A 17,123-nucleotide genomic window follows, 5' to 3' on the forward strand; every position below is an offset into this window, starting at 1 on the left:
TGAACAAGTGGTGCCAACCCATTTTTCTGTGGGAAATTATCCAATTTCACCTAATTGATCCGAAAAGTATATCCCACCGACGTTTAGTGACTGCTCTTACACTCGCCTGTTAGTGGATCAAACATTCGGAAACACTCAACTCGAAAATAAGCGACTGACCAACCCCATCCTGCAGGTGTCGGAGAGGGTGGATGAAAACCTCCAGCGCCTGAAGCAAAGTTTATTGCTGTGGGAGGACGTGCGGCAAATTGCAGAAGATGTGGAAAGCTGGGCCGGCAGCAGCGTGACGGAACTCAACGAGAGCCTCAACAACCTCAATGACAGCCACAAGGTGTCAACGAGACTCTCTGTGCTTCAGGTAAGATTCTTACCGTAAGATGCTCACACATAAAAAAAACTAGACTACGCCCCTTAATGATTCCTTGACAACAGGAGCAAATGGGCGAGAAGGAGCTGAGACTTGCAGATCTGCAGGGCAAAATGGCAGAGCTGAAGAGGAGTAGTCAAAGTCCAGAAACTCCTCCAAAACTTCAAGTAGGTAGACCTGGATATGAGAAACACTTCCAAATCAGTGCTCTCCAATATTGTTTGTTTGTGACTGATTTAAATACAAGTGGCACAAATCAACTCGCAAGACCTTAATTCCAACTGCCACAGTTGCTGGAGAACGACCTGAGGAAGAAGATAGACTCGGTTCAGAAGCTCCACGGGCAGGCACGCAGAAACCTGCAGGACTTCAGCTCCCAGAAGAAGCTGCTGGAAGATTACATTGCCCAGATGTCCGCTTGGCTGAAGAGTATGGAGGACTCCTTGGTCTCCTCTCCTGCTGGTTCGGATCCCGAGGACATCTGCCGAATAAAAGTGAGACTCCATCTTTTCATCCTCTTTTCTGACAGCTTCTTGTCAACATCCCATTTTATGTTTGTCCGTTTTTGATTGTTGTTTCTAGGAACTCCAGAAAGAGCTGCAAAATCAGCAGGGAAGTATCGACTCTACCAGGGAAAGCCTGAACAACCTGTGTCGCAAATATCCTTCGGAGGAGCTTTCCAGTTTGGGCTCCGCGCTCACTGATCTCATCAAGACTTACGAGTCCGTCAACCAGGTTTCGGCCAGGACTTTGGCGTCACTGCAGAATTGTCTTCAACAGCAATTCAATGGTGAGAAACGTAATCCACACAGAACTTCAGTGATCTCCAGTCTTCAACCTTTACGTTTGATCCGCAGATCTGGTTCAGGAATTCCATCGCTGGCTTGTGGAGCAGAGGGAGATTGTCAAAGAATGCAGTGATCGTTCCGGAGACACTTGCATCGTCGAACGCAAATTACAGAAACTGAAGGTACGGTGACTTAGGGATGGAAAGACATCCCATGTTGGTGTCTGAGACTTGCTTTTCTTCTTCAGGGTGCCACGGAGCGCATGGAGGAAGGCAAGGTGCATCTCACACAGGTCTGCGAGGAAGGAGAGAAACTGCTGCTGCATCTCCCCAAAGCCAACGCTGGCCAGGTCCAGCAGCAGCTCTCCTCCATCCAGCAGGACTGGGACAGCTTTGTGGAGCAGTGCAGACAGAACCAACAGATCCTGGAGGACAGCGCGTCCCTCATGAAAGGGTAGGCGGAGCACTACTTCATCCTTGCTGTCTCTCAGAACATACTAAAACATTTGTCTGCAAAAATAACACATTTAATGCATATACACATCTGTGTATAAAATAAACACTTTGGGTCACAAAACTGACCCCTGTGGAACACCACAAGGAGCACTACATCAGTATCACTATGATAGAGAATATTTCTTTTCAGATTTGAGGGCCGCCTGAAGAAGCTGAAGTGGTGGTTGGAGACCATGGAGAAGCGGATGAGCTCAGATCTGCTTGAAGCCAAACAACGCGGTCCTGAAAAGGCTTTGCTCCAACAGGTGGAGGAATACCAGCAGGAAGTGCTCAAAGAAAGGTGCCCATTTGGAATAGTTCTCGGTTACTGCATTGAAGTAGATGTGTCAGACTGAGTATTTATTTTTCAAATGCCTTTTACTCCCTTCATTTAAAAACAGACACAAAAGGAGGTTAACTGTTTTTTGTCTGATGTAGAGATTCCTTTGAGCGCCTGTGCCAGGAGGCGCAGGCCCTGAACGAGGGCGGGCGAGGCGACGGCAGTGAGACACGGGTGTCAGCGCAGCTGCAGTCGCAGTATCAGGCTTTGCTGCGACGCGGGCGTGAGCGGCTGCATGGCTGCCAGCTGACTTTGCAGGAGCAGCAGGCCTTTGAGGAGACGCTGCAGGCCACCTGGACCTGGCTGCGCGCAGTCCAGGAGCGTCTGGCCGCGCTCAACAGCACCGTGGGCAACAAGGAGACTCTGGAGAAAAGGCTCCTCCTCGTGCAGGTTAGACACACCTTGTCCCTCATTAGACACCAACTTCTACCTTGACGGGACTGTGGCGCCATCTTGTCTTCATCCGACGGCTTTGTGCTGCCAGGATATCCTGCTGATGAAGGGTGAAGGCGAGGTGAAGCTCAACATGACGGTTGGAAAAGGGGAACAGGTCCTCAAACACAACAGGATGGAAGGCCAGGAGGCAATTTGCTCGCAGCTTCAGAGTCTGAAGGATGCCTGGGCCAATATGTTGATCACCTCCATGAGTTGCCACAGGTACGAGATGTCACGTTGCGTGGAAAGGTCTGAACGATGGCCAATCGCACCTTCACAACGTCAGTTCAAGCAAACAATTTCCTGTCCAAAGTCGACTGGAGTGGACGGTGGCTCAGTGGAGCAGCTTCCAGGAGAGCAAGAATCACCTGCAGCAGTGGATGGAGTCGGTGGAGCAGGAGGTGGGCACGCATCTGCCCCAGCAGCCCGGCCTGAAAGAGAAGTCCACTCTCCTGGAGCGTCTGCGAGCCATCCAGGCCGACCTGGACGCCCACGCCGCCGCGCTGTCACGTCTGACGGACAAGGCCGTGGAGCTGTACGAAAAGTCAGTCGATCAGACTTTTGGACCGGAGTCACGGGCGGAGCTCAATGCGCATTTTGCTGATATCTCAGCTGTGGTCAAGGTAAGCTTGAGAAGTCACACTTTGGTACGTCTTTGGGTGAAATTCTGTATGCACAATGAAAGTTACAACAGGTGTTTTTTGTTTTTTTTTAAGGGGAAAATCCAGTCCATGCAAAGCATCGTGTCCGAGCACGAGCAGTACCTGGATGCCGTCAGAGACTTTAACGACTGGCTCATCTCAGCCAAGGAGGAACTCCAGCGCTGGTCTGACCTATCAGGAGACTCCGCCTCCCTGAAACGAAAGCTGGCCAAAGTCCAGGTGAGCACCATTCTGACTGAACTCAAGGAGACCCGCTAGAATCTCTTTCACCATCATCCCTCTTGCACAGTTTTGTGGGCACCCGTACAAATGTTGAGGACACTACTCAGGCACCGGTTGTTTTTTGTTTTCCAGGAGCTGCTGGACTCTAAGCAGCGAGGCCGAGAGAGGCTCAACCGGGTGCAGAGGTGCGGGGCAGCAGCGAGAGATCACACCGGCTCGGGGGGCTACGAGGCTATCGAGCGCGAGGAGGCGGCCCTGCTCTCAAGCTGGGAACAGTGGGAACGCGCAGCACTTCAGACCCGGGCCAGCCTGGAGACGGCCCTCTCTCAGATGACGACGTCCGAGCAGGAGTTCAGTAGTCTGTCAGCGCGACTGGAGCAAGACTCGCAAGACTTGGGGCGTCAGATTCACGATTGGCGTCTTCGTCTGGGGCAAGCCCAGGGCAAAACTGACGGAGAGGAGGTGGTGAAAGGCTGGCAGATTGCAAAGGTGAATTTGACGTCCTCTGCTACAATGTGGAGGAAATAAATGGACCAATGGAATAAAAACGTTGTTTTGCCCAGGATACATTGGAGGAGCTTGTCAAAACCGAGCCCATGTGCGATAGCCTGAAGACGCAGCTGAATGATCTGTGCCGCTTCTCCAGAGACATGGCCGCCCAGTCTGAGAGAGTTTCTGCCCTCATTAAGGACTACAACAGGTACTGAGATATGCAGAATTGGACTCGCAAGGGGTGAAAATTTTCAGTCAGTTTCCATGGCAAAAGATGACTTGTCAGTTTTAATGAGATCAAGTATGACATACAATTAATGGGTAGATGACTCAACAAAGGTCCATTGCTATTTATTTTTTTTTGCTTTACTGCTAGTTTGAGTCTCCAAGCCGCCAGAGAATGCCAGAGCAAAGAGAAGTTGCAGGAACAGGGCTTCCGCTCGGCCTACAGGGAGTTCCAGCAGTGGCTGGTCAACTCCAAGATCAGCACAGCCAAATGCTTCGACGCGCCCCAAAATCTTTCTGAGGCCTCGTCGAGCTTGCAAAAGATTCAGGTAATTGGTAGCTTAGAAGGACCAGAGGCAGTAAATCTGAAGCTACCTTTGGAATCTAACGAGTTGTTCTCTCATCATTGTCACTTTGTCTCCAGGAGTTTCTAAGCGACAGAGAGCTGGGTCAGTCAAAGATCAATGGCGTGGTGGTCGCAGGTGAGCTTCTCTCCACGATCGCGCCCAAAGACAAAGTGGAGTCGGTTCGGGCAAAGACCAAACATGCTCTTGAGGACTGGAAGAACATCATGTCCAGTCTTCACAACAGAGAGCTCAATCTACAAGTGAGCGAGGATCAGGTTGTCAGCAGAGTTTTCAAAATAAATCAGCTGACAGAAGATGTTTTTTTGCTTTCAGAACCTGGTGTCGCAGATGAAGGACTTTGAGGCCAGTGCTGAGCCCCTCCAGGAGTGCCTGGACGCCACTGAGATGGCCGTGCAAGAGAGCAGCGCGCGGCTCCACGATCTCCCGGCCAAGAAGACGGAGCTCCACAAACTTCAGGTAGGCACGCTGGAAAATTGCTCAGCGCATCTTCAGCCACCGTTCAACATTCCATCCAGAAGGTCCATTATGTGTGGTATATTGTATTCTGATTGTATCTAGCAATTACACAGTCATAATTTACATGACTTTCACTTTGTTTTTTGTTTTTTATTTTTTTATTTATTGATGTATTGTTTACATGTTTGAAACAAATAAAATTCATTCATTCATTCATTCAAGGTCATGGCGGAACAAACTTTAGAATCTAACATTGGCGCTAAAAGCAGATGATGAAGCTGACTTTAGAACTTTGGAATCTAACATTGGTGGCAACGTTGGAAGCAAATTTCAAAGCTAACGTTGGAGTTAAACTCTTAAGCTAATGTTGGTCTCTTTGGCTCTCATGGCCCTCTGCCTCTGTCCAGCTTGTGCTAACTGCCCGTAACATTGGTGTTGCTCGCTTTCCTTTCCGGCCACGTTTTTCAATCTTCTAACCCTGCTTTGGTCATGCGTGTCTTTGTGTCTGCTTGCACGCTTTCTGCCCTAACCTGCTTGTGCCCTTTCAGTCTGTGCTGGAGGAGCTCACCTCCCACCAAGTCCAGCTGAGCAGGCTAAAAGAGAAGGCCCAGCGGCTGTTGGACCAACACTCGGCCGGCAAGGGTTTTGTGCACCGTGTCTCGCAGCTCTCTGCTCAGTTCTTAGCTTTAAGCAACCTGACCAAGGTATAGTAACACCTTGCAATTTGAATTTGAAGAAGGAAAAAAACATGGGAGGGACTATTTGCAGATGAAAGTCTGAATAGGAGAAAAAAGTTGGAATTTGAAGCCATTGAAGTTGTGATGATGTGAAGAAAGTTTTCTTGTTTAACAATTTTGGCTCAACAGGAGAAGGCGTCACGACTCGAGCGCATCGTGACCGAGCACCAGCTGTTCAACCGCAGCCTGAAGGAGCTGCAGAACTGGGTGGCTGACACGAGCCACATGCTTCACACCTACTGTGCCCCCACGGCTGACAAAAACATCCTGGAGAGCCGGATGATCAAGCTGGAGGTTGAGCCTTTCGCAGATTGTTTGTTAACAATAGGTAGCCACTTGTCCAACGGTGGCGTTTTCATCTCCGTGGATTGCCACAGGCCTTGCTGACTGCGCGCCAGGAGAAGGAGATCCAGCTCAAAATGCTGATCACCAGAGGGGAGTCGGTTCAGAGAAACACCTCGGGCACCGGTGTGGCTGTGGTCCAGGAAGAAATTCAGGAGCTGAAAGACTCCTGGGACGCACTGCTCTCCGCATCCATTCAGTGCAAAAGGTTGAAAAGCAAGAATACCAGAGATGGCAAAGTATAAATATTCATATTTCAAATTTCTCCTCTGATCCATCAGCCAACTGGAAGGTTCTCTGTCCCAGTGGACCAGTTACCAGGAGGACGTGCGTCAGTTTGTCAGCTGGCTGGAACAGGTGGAGGAGAACCTGGACCCGGCCGATAAACAATGTCCCGAGATGCGAGACAAAAGTGCTCATCTCAGAAGGGCAAAGGTGACACCGGCCTCCCCCTCTCCGGAGCGATGCAAAAATAAATCGCTTTCGGGATCGATGCCAGCGCTGCCATTTTTGCTTTAGTTGTGTTTCTTACTTACTCAACAAAACATACTTACTGAATGTTTGTAAGCCCCGCCCCCCCACGTCTCATAACTGATCCTTGCCGTGGTTGCAGCTGTTGTACGAGGAAGTGCTCGGCCACGACGGCCTGCTGGCCACCATCGTGGCGAAGAGCGCAAGCATGGCCGACAATTACGTGACTCAGCTGGAGCTGCAAGAGCTGCAAGAACGCTTCAACGGCATCAAAGACAATGCGGAGGTAAGCTAACCACCACCACTTCCCTCTGAAGTTGGAATGTTAAACAATAAAGTTGAGTTGAGCTGAGAGGCAAAACTGGTTGGTGACGCTTGCTTTGACCTCAGGAGGCCGTTGGCAAAGCGGAGGAGCTGGTGAAAGCTCACCAGGAGTATCAAGAGGGCCTACAAGCATTTGAGGACTGGTTGGAAGAGGAGCAGGAGAAGCTGGGCTGCTACACTCAGCTGGAGGGCGACGTCGATATGCTGGAGGAGACGCTCCAAAAACTGCAGGTCGGAACATCTTCATCATCTAAAGCGGATGTAATTTTTTCCCTTCCCCACAACTGAAAACGGCTCCCATGTTTACGACAAGTGCAGGAACTCCAGCTCGGCTGCACCGAGGGCCAGGCTCTTCTTAACACCCTGCTGCTCAGCCGTGAGCTAGTGACTCCCTGGGGGCCGCCGCAGATCGAAGACCGCGCTCTGGAGACGCAGCAGCAGGAGTGGAGACTGTACCAGGCCCGGCTGGCCGACACCCGGGCTCAGCTCAACAGCGCCTTGGCCAAACTCCGACAAATGGAGCAGAAATTTCAGCGTCTGGACAGCTGGCTGAAGGGCATGGAGACCAAAGCGCAATTGCGAGACCACCGCCGCTCCGACCGCGCCACCAAAGAGGCTCAGCTTCAGTTGATGAAGGTCCGTGCTCGCCATCGGCATCTGCGGCCTTCTCGTGGCACGGCTAATTTTCTTTCTTTGTGCAGACGTGGCAAGAGGAAGTGCTGGTTTATCAAGAGGAGATGGAGGGCCTTGGTGTTTTGGCTCAGCAGGTTCTGGATGAGACCCATATTAGCAGCCGGATCAGTACCAAAGCGACCCAGATCACAGCCCGCTACCATGCTTTGCTCCTGCACTTACTGGTACATCAGAGCTCTTCAAACGTTGATACAAATAGCAAATAGCACAAATAACCCTAACCCTAACCCCAACTTTGTCTACAGGAGACAATCAAGCAGCTGCAGGAGGAGGTGTCTTGCATTGAGGAGGCACAATGTGTCTTTGGCACCTTCTCGGACTGGCTCCGCGCCGCTCAGGACAGCCTCCGCACCCTGGCCAGAAGTGCCGACGTGGTGGATCGCGTGGCCATGGAGAGAAAGATGAAGAAGCTCGAGGTGAGGGCTCTTGATTATGGTGGAGCTCAGCGCTTCAAACAGCGTTCAGCATCTCCCATTTGCGCTCAGGCCCTCCAGGCAGACGTGGAGCGAGGACACGCCAGCCTGAAGACGGTCAGGGAGAAGACGGAACGAGCCGCCGTCTTCCTGGAGGAGGCCGAAGCGAAACAGCTGAGGGAGGACGTGGACGGCCAACTGGGCCAGCTGGAAGACCTGCTGGCGGCCCTGCGCGCCCAGCAGAGCGCTCTGGAGAAGTGCCTCTCGCTCTCCAAAGACTTTGCGGATAAATACAAGGCCCAGGCCCAGTGGGTGCTGGAGACCAAGGGCCTGTTGGCTTCCAGCGTGGAGCCCAAAGCCGAGCTCTATGAGAAGAAGGCCCAGCTTGCAAAGTACAAGGTAAATCAAATCAGAATTGATTGTATGTGACTATGGAAAAAAAGTTCCTACGTTCTCATGAACGAGCATATTAATGTGCTATTTGCAGACCATCCAGCAGACAGTGCAGTCTCACGAGTCGGCTGTGAAATGTGTGATCGAGAAGGGTGAAGCCCTGCTGGACGCGGTCCACGACCCGATCATCAGTGACAACATGACAAGTTTGCAAGCAGACTTCCTGGAGCTCTGCTTGTTAGCCAAGGTGCCCATCGCTCAATACGTCGCAGCTCTGTGCCGGTCGCGCCTGTGACTATGATCAGCGTTTGTTTTTTCACTTCAGGCGCAGGTCCAGAACCTGGTGGAGTGGGTGAAGGAGCACGAGGATTATAACAGTGAGCTGCAGGAAGTGGAGAGATGGCTCCTGCAGATGTCCAGTCGGTGCGTCACTTCTGAGTCCATGCAGAGCAGCAGCATGGAGATGGCCACCCAACAACTGGCCCGGCACAAGGTGACCACCAAGGTTCTTCAATGTCTCAGGAGACATGTAGACCACTTGGCTTGAGAAAGGGGTGGAAACTGAAAGGCAATTGTAAGACGTTTCTGGTAGGGTTTCATGGGAATGGGCAGTTTGGGAAATGCAGATATAATAAAATAATTCTTATTCTTAATTTGCAGTCACATGTCTGACATTGTAATCATTGTTTCTCGAGGCCATTATGGAGGACATTGCCGGTTTCGAGGAACGTCTCGCCAGCTTGAAGCAAAAAGGAGAAGAACTGGTCTCCAGCTGCACTGACCAAGTCCAAGCGAAGATCAGCCAGCAAGTGCAGGCTCACCAGCAGGGAACCCGCGATAGCTACTCCGCCATCTGCAGCACGGCTCAACGAGTGAGACATGCCAGGAGATTTTTCTGCTCCCCAAGATTTAGGAAAGAAAGTCTTTCATCCCGCATTTGGCTCACAGGTACAGCAAAGTCTGGACCGAGAACTCCAGAAGCACGTCAACCACCAGGATACCCTCCAGCAGTGCCAGACGTGGTTGGCGGCTGTGCAGGAGGAACTCCGGCTAAACCAGCAGGAAGCATCCGGTCTGCAGGAAGCACTCAAACAGGTACCAACGCTTTAACGGCACATCGTGGAGATGGAGACACAAATCATGCGAGCTGTAATATGGTCTGAGCTGGCCTCACTTCACACAACAAGCGGTTTGTTTGCTGATGTTTGCAGGTGAAGCACTTCAGAGCCCTCCAGGAGCAGGCCAGCACTTACCTTGACCTGGTATGCTCGGTATGTGACTTGTCCGACGACACCGTCAGAGTGACTGCGGCTGAGGTCCAGAGGGTCAAGATTACTGTAAGAGAAGACTCAACCTTCTTTTGTTTGAAAAGACTATCTTCTTATTCTGCACAATGTTCATTGCTCACATTCTGTTGTTTTCCTCTTTTTCTAATAGATCGAAGAAAGGATGTCAAATGCTCAAGAGCTCTCAGAGGGCTGGAGGGAGATCAAGGAGCAGAAGCAAGATCTGACCAGCCTCTTCCAAGATATGGAGCAGCAACTCCTCAGTTTGTCTAGAAGACCTGCAGAGTTGGAGACCAAGATAGCTCAAAACATGTTGACCCAAGCCAAGGTAAGACGGCAGTTTCCTCAACAACATCCAGGGCGAATCATCTAGAACAGTGCGCAGATTCTGCCCTTTACGTGTTCACAATCCGCAGGAATGCAGCCAGCAGCTCCAGTCCAAGCAAAGTACCCTGACCAAGATGACGGAGAAAGTGAGCAGACTGTCTCCCAACCAAGACTCTACGGAACATGCCGAGCTGGATCGCCTGAGCCATTCCTGGCTGGAACTTTGCCACCAGGCCAGCAGGCTGCAGGTCCAGAGGCAGGAGGATCTGCAGCGATCCAAAGAGTACCACGACTGCATCACTACAGTGGAGACACTCTTTGAGCAGGTTTCCAAAGAGTGGGACAACCTGGCCAGGTACTTTGCGGTGTCAAGCTCCTTTTGTTGAAACGGTCTCCAACGGATCCATAATACTTATATTTTCTTTTTCGACGCAGAACCGATGCCGAAAGTTCCACTCAGCATTTGGAGGCGTTACGTAAACTGGCAGTAGACTTGGAAGGACAAAAGGGGACACTGGAGGAACTAAAGGACCAGAAGCAAAAAGTCATCCAGTGCTTGAACCTGGATGACAAGGAACTGGTCAAAGAGCAGATCAGTCACTTTGAGCAGCGATGGAATCAGATGCAGAATCTCATTGAGAAGAAAATACAGGACTCTGTAGTGACCCTAGAGGAAATGGGCCAGGTGGAGGCTCGTCTGAGGGAGGCTCGGGATTGGGCAGAAGAGCAGCAGCCCGCCTTGTCTGAGGCTATGAAAATGAGTCCTCCTCCGGAGTTGGCTCAGAGTTTCCTGTTCGACCACCTGAGCATTTGCAGCGAGTTGGAGGCCAAGCAACTCCTGCTAGCCCAAGCCATGGCCGACTCCGACAGGGTTCTGGCCCGTCTTGGCCTCAGCGAACGCCAACGTCTGCAGCAGCTGATTTCCGACACCCGGTCCGAGGTTGAGTCTCTGAGCGTCCAAGTGGTGCAGCGCAGGAAACACTTGAGCAAAGCTTTCACCGAGAGGACTCATTTCCTCATGGCCGTCAACCAGTCCATTTCCTGGGTCCAGCAGAACGAGAAAAAGGCCCAGGCCGAAGAGTACATCGCCTTGTTGCCCGAGGACCTTGCCAAGCAGGTCCGAACGTGTCGCAACATCCAAAGCAGCCTGAAAGCTTACCAGAGTGAGCTGACGTCCTTGTGGTCTCAGGGGAGGGACCTGATGAGGGACGCCAACGAGGAAGAGAGGAACGAGATCCTCACAAAGCTGCAGGAGCTGCAAAATATCTTTGATAAAACTCTACACCGGTGTGGCCAGAAACTTCAGGAACTGGAGAAGGTCTTTATCTCGCGGAAGTACTTCAAGAATGACCTGGAGAAAATATGCCAGTGGATAAAGCAAGCTGACATCATCACATTTCCTGAAATCAATCTAATGGTTGGAAACGCTGAACTAGAGGCACAGCTCGTCAAATACCAGCAGGTAGTCGAGCAGGCGGTGGAGTACGAGAACCTCCTCCTCATCGTACAACGAGCGGGCCAGGAGATTTTGCCCACCCTCAATGAAGTGGACCACTGCTACTTGGATGAAAAACTCAACACCCTCCCGCAGCAATACAACAACATCTTAGCCTTAGCCAAAGAGAAAGAGGAGAAAATCCAACAGGCCATCTTCGCAAGGAACGAGTACACCTCATTCATAGATGTCACGCAGAAAGCTCTGGAGGAGCTGGAGGAGCAGTTCAATCAGCTGGGCACAGAGCCGGTCGCCGTACAAACGGAGGAGGTGCTCAGTCTGCAGAGCCAATACAAAGCCATCCAAGCCGATCTCAGCAACTTGGGTCTTGCTGTCAGCGAACTCAACCAGAAGAAGGAAGGGTTCCGTAGCACCGGACAACCGTGGTGCCCGGAGGAAATGACCCAGCTCACCGGCCTCTATAATAGCCTCAAAAGGCTTGTGGAACAGAAAGTAGAGCATCTGGATGAAACCTTGGAGTCGTTTGAAGACCAGAAGGCCATGGCCATGCAAGTTGACTCTGAATTAAAGGCAACCAAGGAGCAGCTTGTCAAAGTCAACGCTGAGACTCAGTCTGCCGAGGAGAGACTGAGGAACTACCACGCACTGGCTGGGAGCCTCCAGAGTGCCAACTCGCATCTATCCAGGCTCGTGGAGCAGATGGGCACTCGTGCTTCAAGTTTGGACCAAACGGCGCACAACGCACAGCAAGTGGTCCTGTGGCAGGAAGAGCTGCGGTCCTTGCAGGCCGCCGTCGGCGACCTGATCGAGGAGTGCGAGAACCGCTTTGTTCAGAGTAAAGACTTTGAGACGGAGATGCAAAGGACACTGGCCTGGCTGCAGCAGGTCCGGGACGAGCTGGCTTCTGCTGTCACCGTGGACATGCGGGTGGAGAAGGTGCAGGAAGAGATTAGGAAGCAGCAAATCATGCAGGAAGAAGTTCAGTCCAGACTGAGGATCGTGGCGGCGCTGAGTAGCAGAGAGAAGCACAAGTACACCAGCGCTAACGAGCTAGCGCCCACCCATGTGGACGCCAGTCTTGGAGAAATGGCAAAGGTGCAAGCAGATGTTCAGAAACAACTGAGTTCCAAACAGGTACCACTCAGCCCAGTAGAACCACACATCAGTTTGAATTTGGTTTTTCCTATTGGCAATGGTGGAAAGCTTAGCTTTGAGGGTCGGAGTTAGTTCTCGGGTTTGGGTTTAGCTTCAAGAGATAGGTTTGGGTTATATGGTGTGCTAAACCTTCGTGGGTTCTAAGGAGTCCCTGTTGTGTTGTAAAGGTGACCTTGGAGCAGGCCCTGCTGTTGTGCCAGAAGTATCACTTCAGGATGCAGTCGGCCTGCGAATGGCTGGAAGATGCCGTGTCCTTCCTGCAGCAGGCCGGCTTGGGCGTGGACGTGGAGAACTACGAGGAATGTCTGAGACAGCAGGATGACATCGTGGCCACGGAGCAGGAGTTCCTCATCCACCTGGAAGAGCTGGAGAACCTCGCGTCCCAGCTGGAGGACCTGGTCAACCCCGTAGCCAAAGGGCAGTTGCGGGTAAGCGTGGAATCAGCCAAGCAGAGAGGCCTGGAAGTCCGAGATCAGCTCCAATCTCATCAGGATGTTCTTCAGAGGTACGGGAATCAAAATAGTCTGGACAGGCTTTCGACAATGCCTCATCAATATTTCTTTTCAGTTGCGTCGCTCAATGGAAGTCGTACCAGGAGGCGCGACAGAGCGTCATTGAGATCATGAACGAAGCTGAAAAGAAGCTCACCCAGTTTTCCACTGCTAAGGCAGCAACCAGCCAAGAGGCTGAAGACAAGTTGCTCAGTCACCGGGTAACACAACTCAAACAGAACTGAGTCATGAGGACACAGCCAGTGCAGTACCTTCTTGTCTGTTTTTTTTTTTTTGTAGTCCCTGGTCTCGCTCGTCAACGGCTTTCACGAGAAGCTGAACGGTCTGGAGGAGCAAGCGGCTCAGCTGGAGCAGGTGGGCAGCGACGCCAGCAAGGCCACCATCAGTCGCTCCATGACCACCGTGTGGCAACGTTGGACCAGACTCCGAAGCGTGGCCCGCGGCCAGGAGCGAGTTCTTGAGGACACGGCGCAGGAGTGGAGGACATTCAGAGAGAAGGTAAGTCCGGGATGGACGGAAACCAGCCTAGTGACAAGTACTGACCGCAACGCGTCATTGGCAAAAGATGACAAAGGTGCGAGCGGTTGCCGATGAGCTCCGGGGTCGGGTGCCGGACAGCGCGGTGGAGAAGTCTTCCAAGGCCACGCTGCAGTCTCTGCTGGAGCAGCATGACGTTCTGAGCCAAGACTTGGAGAGAGAGCTGTCGTCGCTGACTCTGCTGCGCCAGTACGCCCTCAGCCTGCTGCATGACGTGGAGGTGCCCTCACCCACCAGTGAGCAAGAAGAGCTCCCCAGTCTGAAGGAGATCCGGGCTGTGCAGGACCAGATGGACGGGTACTAACGCCACACGGCTGTCTTGTTGACTTCATTTCTTCTGGTGTCATTTCTTTGTGTTTTGGCATAGCCTCCTGACACAATCCAGGACCAAGCGAGCTCAGGCCACTCAGGAACTGAGAGACAGAGAGGAAGTTGAGCGAGAACTCAGCGTGGTGAAAGCCTGGATCCAGGAGACCAGGGAGCTTCTTTTCAACCCCTCGCCTGACATTGACTCGCTGCTTCAGGAACTGGAGGTACCAAGAAAAGTGGACTTACCAAGTGGATTGATTACCTTGAGATATTGATCTAAGAATATTATGATATTTTTTTTGTTTGACGAAGCTTCATCTAATTTTGTGCAGGTGGTCCATGGAGACGTGATCACCTACCGTCAAAACGTGGACAAACTAGCCGAGCAGCAACAGAGCAAGTACCTGGATCTCTACACCATCCTGCCTTCTGAAATCTCCATGCAGTTGGCCGAGGTCTCGCTGGCTTTGGGGGCCATTGAAGATCAGGTGCGCTTCAAATTTTCTCGAGGTCCATTCTAGACTCTGCAGTATTTTTTGTATTTGGTGCGTTCCAGGTTCTGTCCAAAGAAAGAGACATCCAGAAAACCAGAGAAATTAAGGAAGAGTTCAATTCTCGTATCCACGAGGTGTCTGAGAAGCTCAAAGCCATCTCTGACAAATTTAAGGACAAATCACCAGAGGTTGACCAAGCCAAAGAAGAAGTCAAGGTAGAGCACCGATTTACCTCCAGCAGTGGCTGTAAGGTTTGTCACCAAACAGTCTGATGTTTTTTTTTGTTGTTGTTTTTTTAATGCTTTCAGAGTCTAGCCGAGGACTTGGACTCCTGCGGTCGTACTCTCGCCGAGCTGGACGCGGGAGTGCAGGAGTTCAGCCGCCGCAACCCTCTGCTGGCAAAGCAGCTGAGCGACGCCATCGGGAAGCTTTCAGAGATGCACCATCACACCACCCGACTGGCTGACTGCCGCAACAACTGGCTCAAAAAGGTTTTCAACCGTTCATCTGAAACTTTGAAAAAGTACGTGAGGGTTCATTGCACAGCCATGTCCGTTTTTCTTTGCTGTCCAGGCTGTTTGCTATTTAGACGAATACCACGAGATGCTGGACTTCATTGTGAGGTGGTCGGAGAAAGCCAAGAGCCTGGTGAGGGCCAACGTTATCTGGAACTCGTCGCTTCACCTCCAGGAGCAGATACGCATGTACCAGGTGGGTGGCACCAGTAGGTGGGAGTCCTCAAGAGTTCCGTGGGGCTGCAACAAACAATTATTTTATCCATCCATTAATCTGTTTGGATATTTCCTGTCGAGCATATGGATAATCTTCAATGCAAAAAGTTATCTAAACCATTGATTCCCATCCTTCACCTACAAACGCTGTTTCGGTCTCCTCGCCAGGCCGTCCTGCGAGAGTCCCGCGAGCTCCACGGTGACCTGGAATCCATGGCGGAGAAAGTGGAACTCCTGTCAGAGGTCCTGCAGGTGGAGTCCATGAACCGGCAAGTGTGCGAGCTCAGCCGACACACAGAGGAGCTCCAGCAGAGCATCAAGACGCGGCTGCAGAGCTTGGAGGACGCCGAGAAGGTGCGGAGGACTCAGTTGCTGCTCTTCGTCATGTTTTTGACATTTGTCTAACAGAATCCCCCACGTCCTCAGAGTATGGAAGCGCTGGAATGCGAGGTGATGGCGTTACACGTCGCTCTGGAGCAGGTCCAGTCCACGCTAACGTCGCCTGAGCTGGCAGGCCAGAGCCTCAAAGAACAACTGCTGCAGAGACAGGTGGGAGACAGGAGAAGGCAAGCCCTGTGCCAGTTTTTCAACATTTGATGGACACCCTTTTTTTCAGCATTTGATGGCAGACATGGAGAGTTTGAAGCAGCAGGTGCAGGCGGTGCAGCTGTGCCAGAGCGCCCTGCGGGTGCCCGAAGAGGCGATGCCCAACCTGGCTGTTTGTCGCACAGCGCTCCGTCTGCAGCAAGAGGCCAGCCACCTGCAGCACGTAGCCATCCAGCAGTGCAACATCCTTCAGGTTGACCAAGTTTCAAAAATGGACGCTCGCTCGTGCCTTTATCTTTATCCAAATCAATTTTTGCAAAAAAATCTCCAGGAGGCAGTGGTGCAGTACGAGCAGTACGAACAAGAAGTGAAGGAACTGCAGGGCTTGATCGAGGAAGCGCACCGCGTCATCCAGGACCGCCCCATCGCTACCAGCAGCATCCAGGAGCTACAGGCGCAGATCCTTCACCACGAGGTAATTCCACCCAACAAGGTCAGGCTGAATCCAACTACCAACCACTTCTTCTTCTTCTCAGGAGCTGGCCCAGAAGATCAAAGGCTACCAGGAGCAGATCGCCTCCCTCAACTCCAAGTGCAAAATGTTGGCGGTGAAGGCCAAGCATGCCACGCTGCTGCTGACCGTCAGCGACGAGGACTTGCCCGAGATGGAGGAGGAGAGGACAACTGTGACGGTAACATCGGAATAATCCGATAGTGATGCGTAAAAATACGTCGACAATAATAATAATAATATTTCGGTTGTTGACTAGGAAAGAGCAAGATTTCAGAAATGACACTCATTACAATTCAAGGTCATTGATAGATTGAGTAATTCATTGAATGTTTAATTTATTCAAATGTAAAAAACACTGTTGTTTTGTCAGGAAAAGTAGCCAATCAAAATCAAATTGTTCATTACATAACAAAATATATTTCAACAAAGAAAGTCAATGAGGACACACCAAGTCATGAAGCGAAACAAAAAAAACCACAAATTGTCCCTACGTGATGTTTCTCACCCTACGTTCAGATCACGGCGGGCCGCTGCCACACCCTCCTGTCTCCCGTCACCGAGGAGTCCGGCGAGGAGGGCACCGTCAGCTCCGTGTCCTCCCCTCCCACGTGTCGCTCGCCGTCGCCGCTCGCTCTCAGCGATGCTGCTCCTGCTAAGGTAACATTCACCTAGCGACTAAAAATTTGATAGCCATGTGAAGCCACAAAAAAAAGTCTCATAAAGTCATGTGTGGGAAAAACTTAGTAGCTAGCACCTTTTAAAAAATTCAGCCAAAGCCAGTTTTCCTAAGCAACATGGAATTTGGTGAGAATATCTGTCATGAGTGGACCCACGTTAAAGTCTCTAGAAGCCATATCTGAAAAGACACAGGAAGACTGCCATGTTAGTTTTGGGTGGCCGTTGTGGCTCAGTAGCACTCTCTGTTCTAAAAAAAATCAGCTGAAAAGCAGGTTTCACCAAACAAGATGGAATTTGGTATGCATGTCTCTCATGAGTAGAGGCACAAAAAACCTCAAGTCATAATCCTTTGAATG

The 17,123-nt window shown here is 51.4% G+C and overlaps 1 protein-coding gene across 1 annotated transcript in view; it reads left to right on the plus strand.

Annotated features, from left to right (window-relative positions):
- Positions 1–17,123, plus strand: part of syne1b (spectrin repeat containing, nuclear envelope 1b) — a 49,038-nt gene that overhangs the window by 14,248 nt on the left and 17,667 nt on the right. Inside the window, exons 44-92 of the mRNA XM_037240621.1 lie at positions 176–358; positions 433–534; positions 658–861; positions 950–1,157; positions 1,225–1,337; positions 1,403–1,608; positions 1,801–1,950; positions 2,088–2,379; positions 2,474–2,646; positions 2,738–3,047; positions 3,141–3,305; positions 3,441–3,797; positions 3,872–4,008; positions 4,177–4,354; positions 4,450–4,632; positions 4,706–4,849; positions 5,398–5,553; positions 5,716–5,880; positions 5,964–6,136; positions 6,210–6,363; positions 6,542–6,685; positions 6,790–6,954; positions 7,042–7,359; positions 7,425–7,580; positions 7,662–7,832; positions 7,902–8,228; positions 8,317–8,469; positions 8,548–8,715; positions 8,918–9,094; positions 9,171–9,317; positions 9,434–9,559; positions 9,660–9,836; positions 9,925–10,190; positions 10,271–12,425; positions 12,614–12,951; positions 13,014–13,158; positions 13,238–13,456; positions 13,524–13,792; positions 13,863–14,028; positions 14,137–14,292; positions 14,361–14,513; positions 14,607–14,789; positions 14,872–15,009; positions 15,198–15,383; positions 15,456–15,578; positions 15,646–15,828; positions 15,907–16,050; positions 16,112–16,267; positions 16,606–16,746. Coding sequence (XP_037096516.1) covers positions 176–358; positions 433–534; positions 658–861; positions 950–1,157; positions 1,225–1,337; positions 1,403–1,608; positions 1,801–1,950; positions 2,088–2,379; positions 2,474–2,646; positions 2,738–3,047; positions 3,141–3,305; positions 3,441–3,797; positions 3,872–4,008; positions 4,177–4,354; positions 4,450–4,632; positions 4,706–4,849; positions 5,398–5,553; positions 5,716–5,880; positions 5,964–6,136; positions 6,210–6,363; positions 6,542–6,685; positions 6,790–6,954; positions 7,042–7,359; positions 7,425–7,580; positions 7,662–7,832; positions 7,902–8,228; positions 8,317–8,469; positions 8,548–8,715; positions 8,918–9,094; positions 9,171–9,317; positions 9,434–9,559; positions 9,660–9,836; positions 9,925–10,190; positions 10,271–12,425; positions 12,614–12,951; positions 13,014–13,158; positions 13,238–13,456; positions 13,524–13,792; positions 13,863–14,028; positions 14,137–14,292; positions 14,361–14,513; positions 14,607–14,789; positions 14,872–15,009; positions 15,198–15,383; positions 15,456–15,578; positions 15,646–15,828; positions 15,907–16,050; positions 16,112–16,267; positions 16,606–16,746 — 11,103 coding nt within the window. The remainder of the gene's footprint in view (positions 1–175; positions 359–432; positions 535–657; positions 862–949; positions 1,158–1,224; positions 1,338–1,402; positions 1,609–1,800; positions 1,951–2,087; positions 2,380–2,473; positions 2,647–2,737; positions 3,048–3,140; positions 3,306–3,440; positions 3,798–3,871; positions 4,009–4,176; positions 4,355–4,449; positions 4,633–4,705; positions 4,850–5,397; positions 5,554–5,715; positions 5,881–5,963; positions 6,137–6,209; positions 6,364–6,541; positions 6,686–6,789; positions 6,955–7,041; positions 7,360–7,424; positions 7,581–7,661; positions 7,833–7,901; positions 8,229–8,316; positions 8,470–8,547; positions 8,716–8,917; positions 9,095–9,170; positions 9,318–9,433; positions 9,560–9,659; positions 9,837–9,924; positions 10,191–10,270; positions 12,426–12,613; positions 12,952–13,013; positions 13,159–13,237; positions 13,457–13,523; positions 13,793–13,862; positions 14,029–14,136; positions 14,293–14,360; positions 14,514–14,606; positions 14,790–14,871; positions 15,010–15,197; positions 15,384–15,455; positions 15,579–15,645; positions 15,829–15,906; positions 16,051–16,111; positions 16,268–16,605; positions 16,747–17,123) is intronic.

This window comes from Syngnathus acus, chromosome 22 (genome assembly GCF_901709675.1).
Source record: "Syngnathus acus chromosome 22, fSynAcu1.2, whole genome shotgun sequence".
Taxonomy (NCBI): domain Eukaryota; kingdom Metazoa; phylum Chordata; class Actinopteri; order Syngnathiformes; family Syngnathidae; genus Syngnathus; species Syngnathus acus.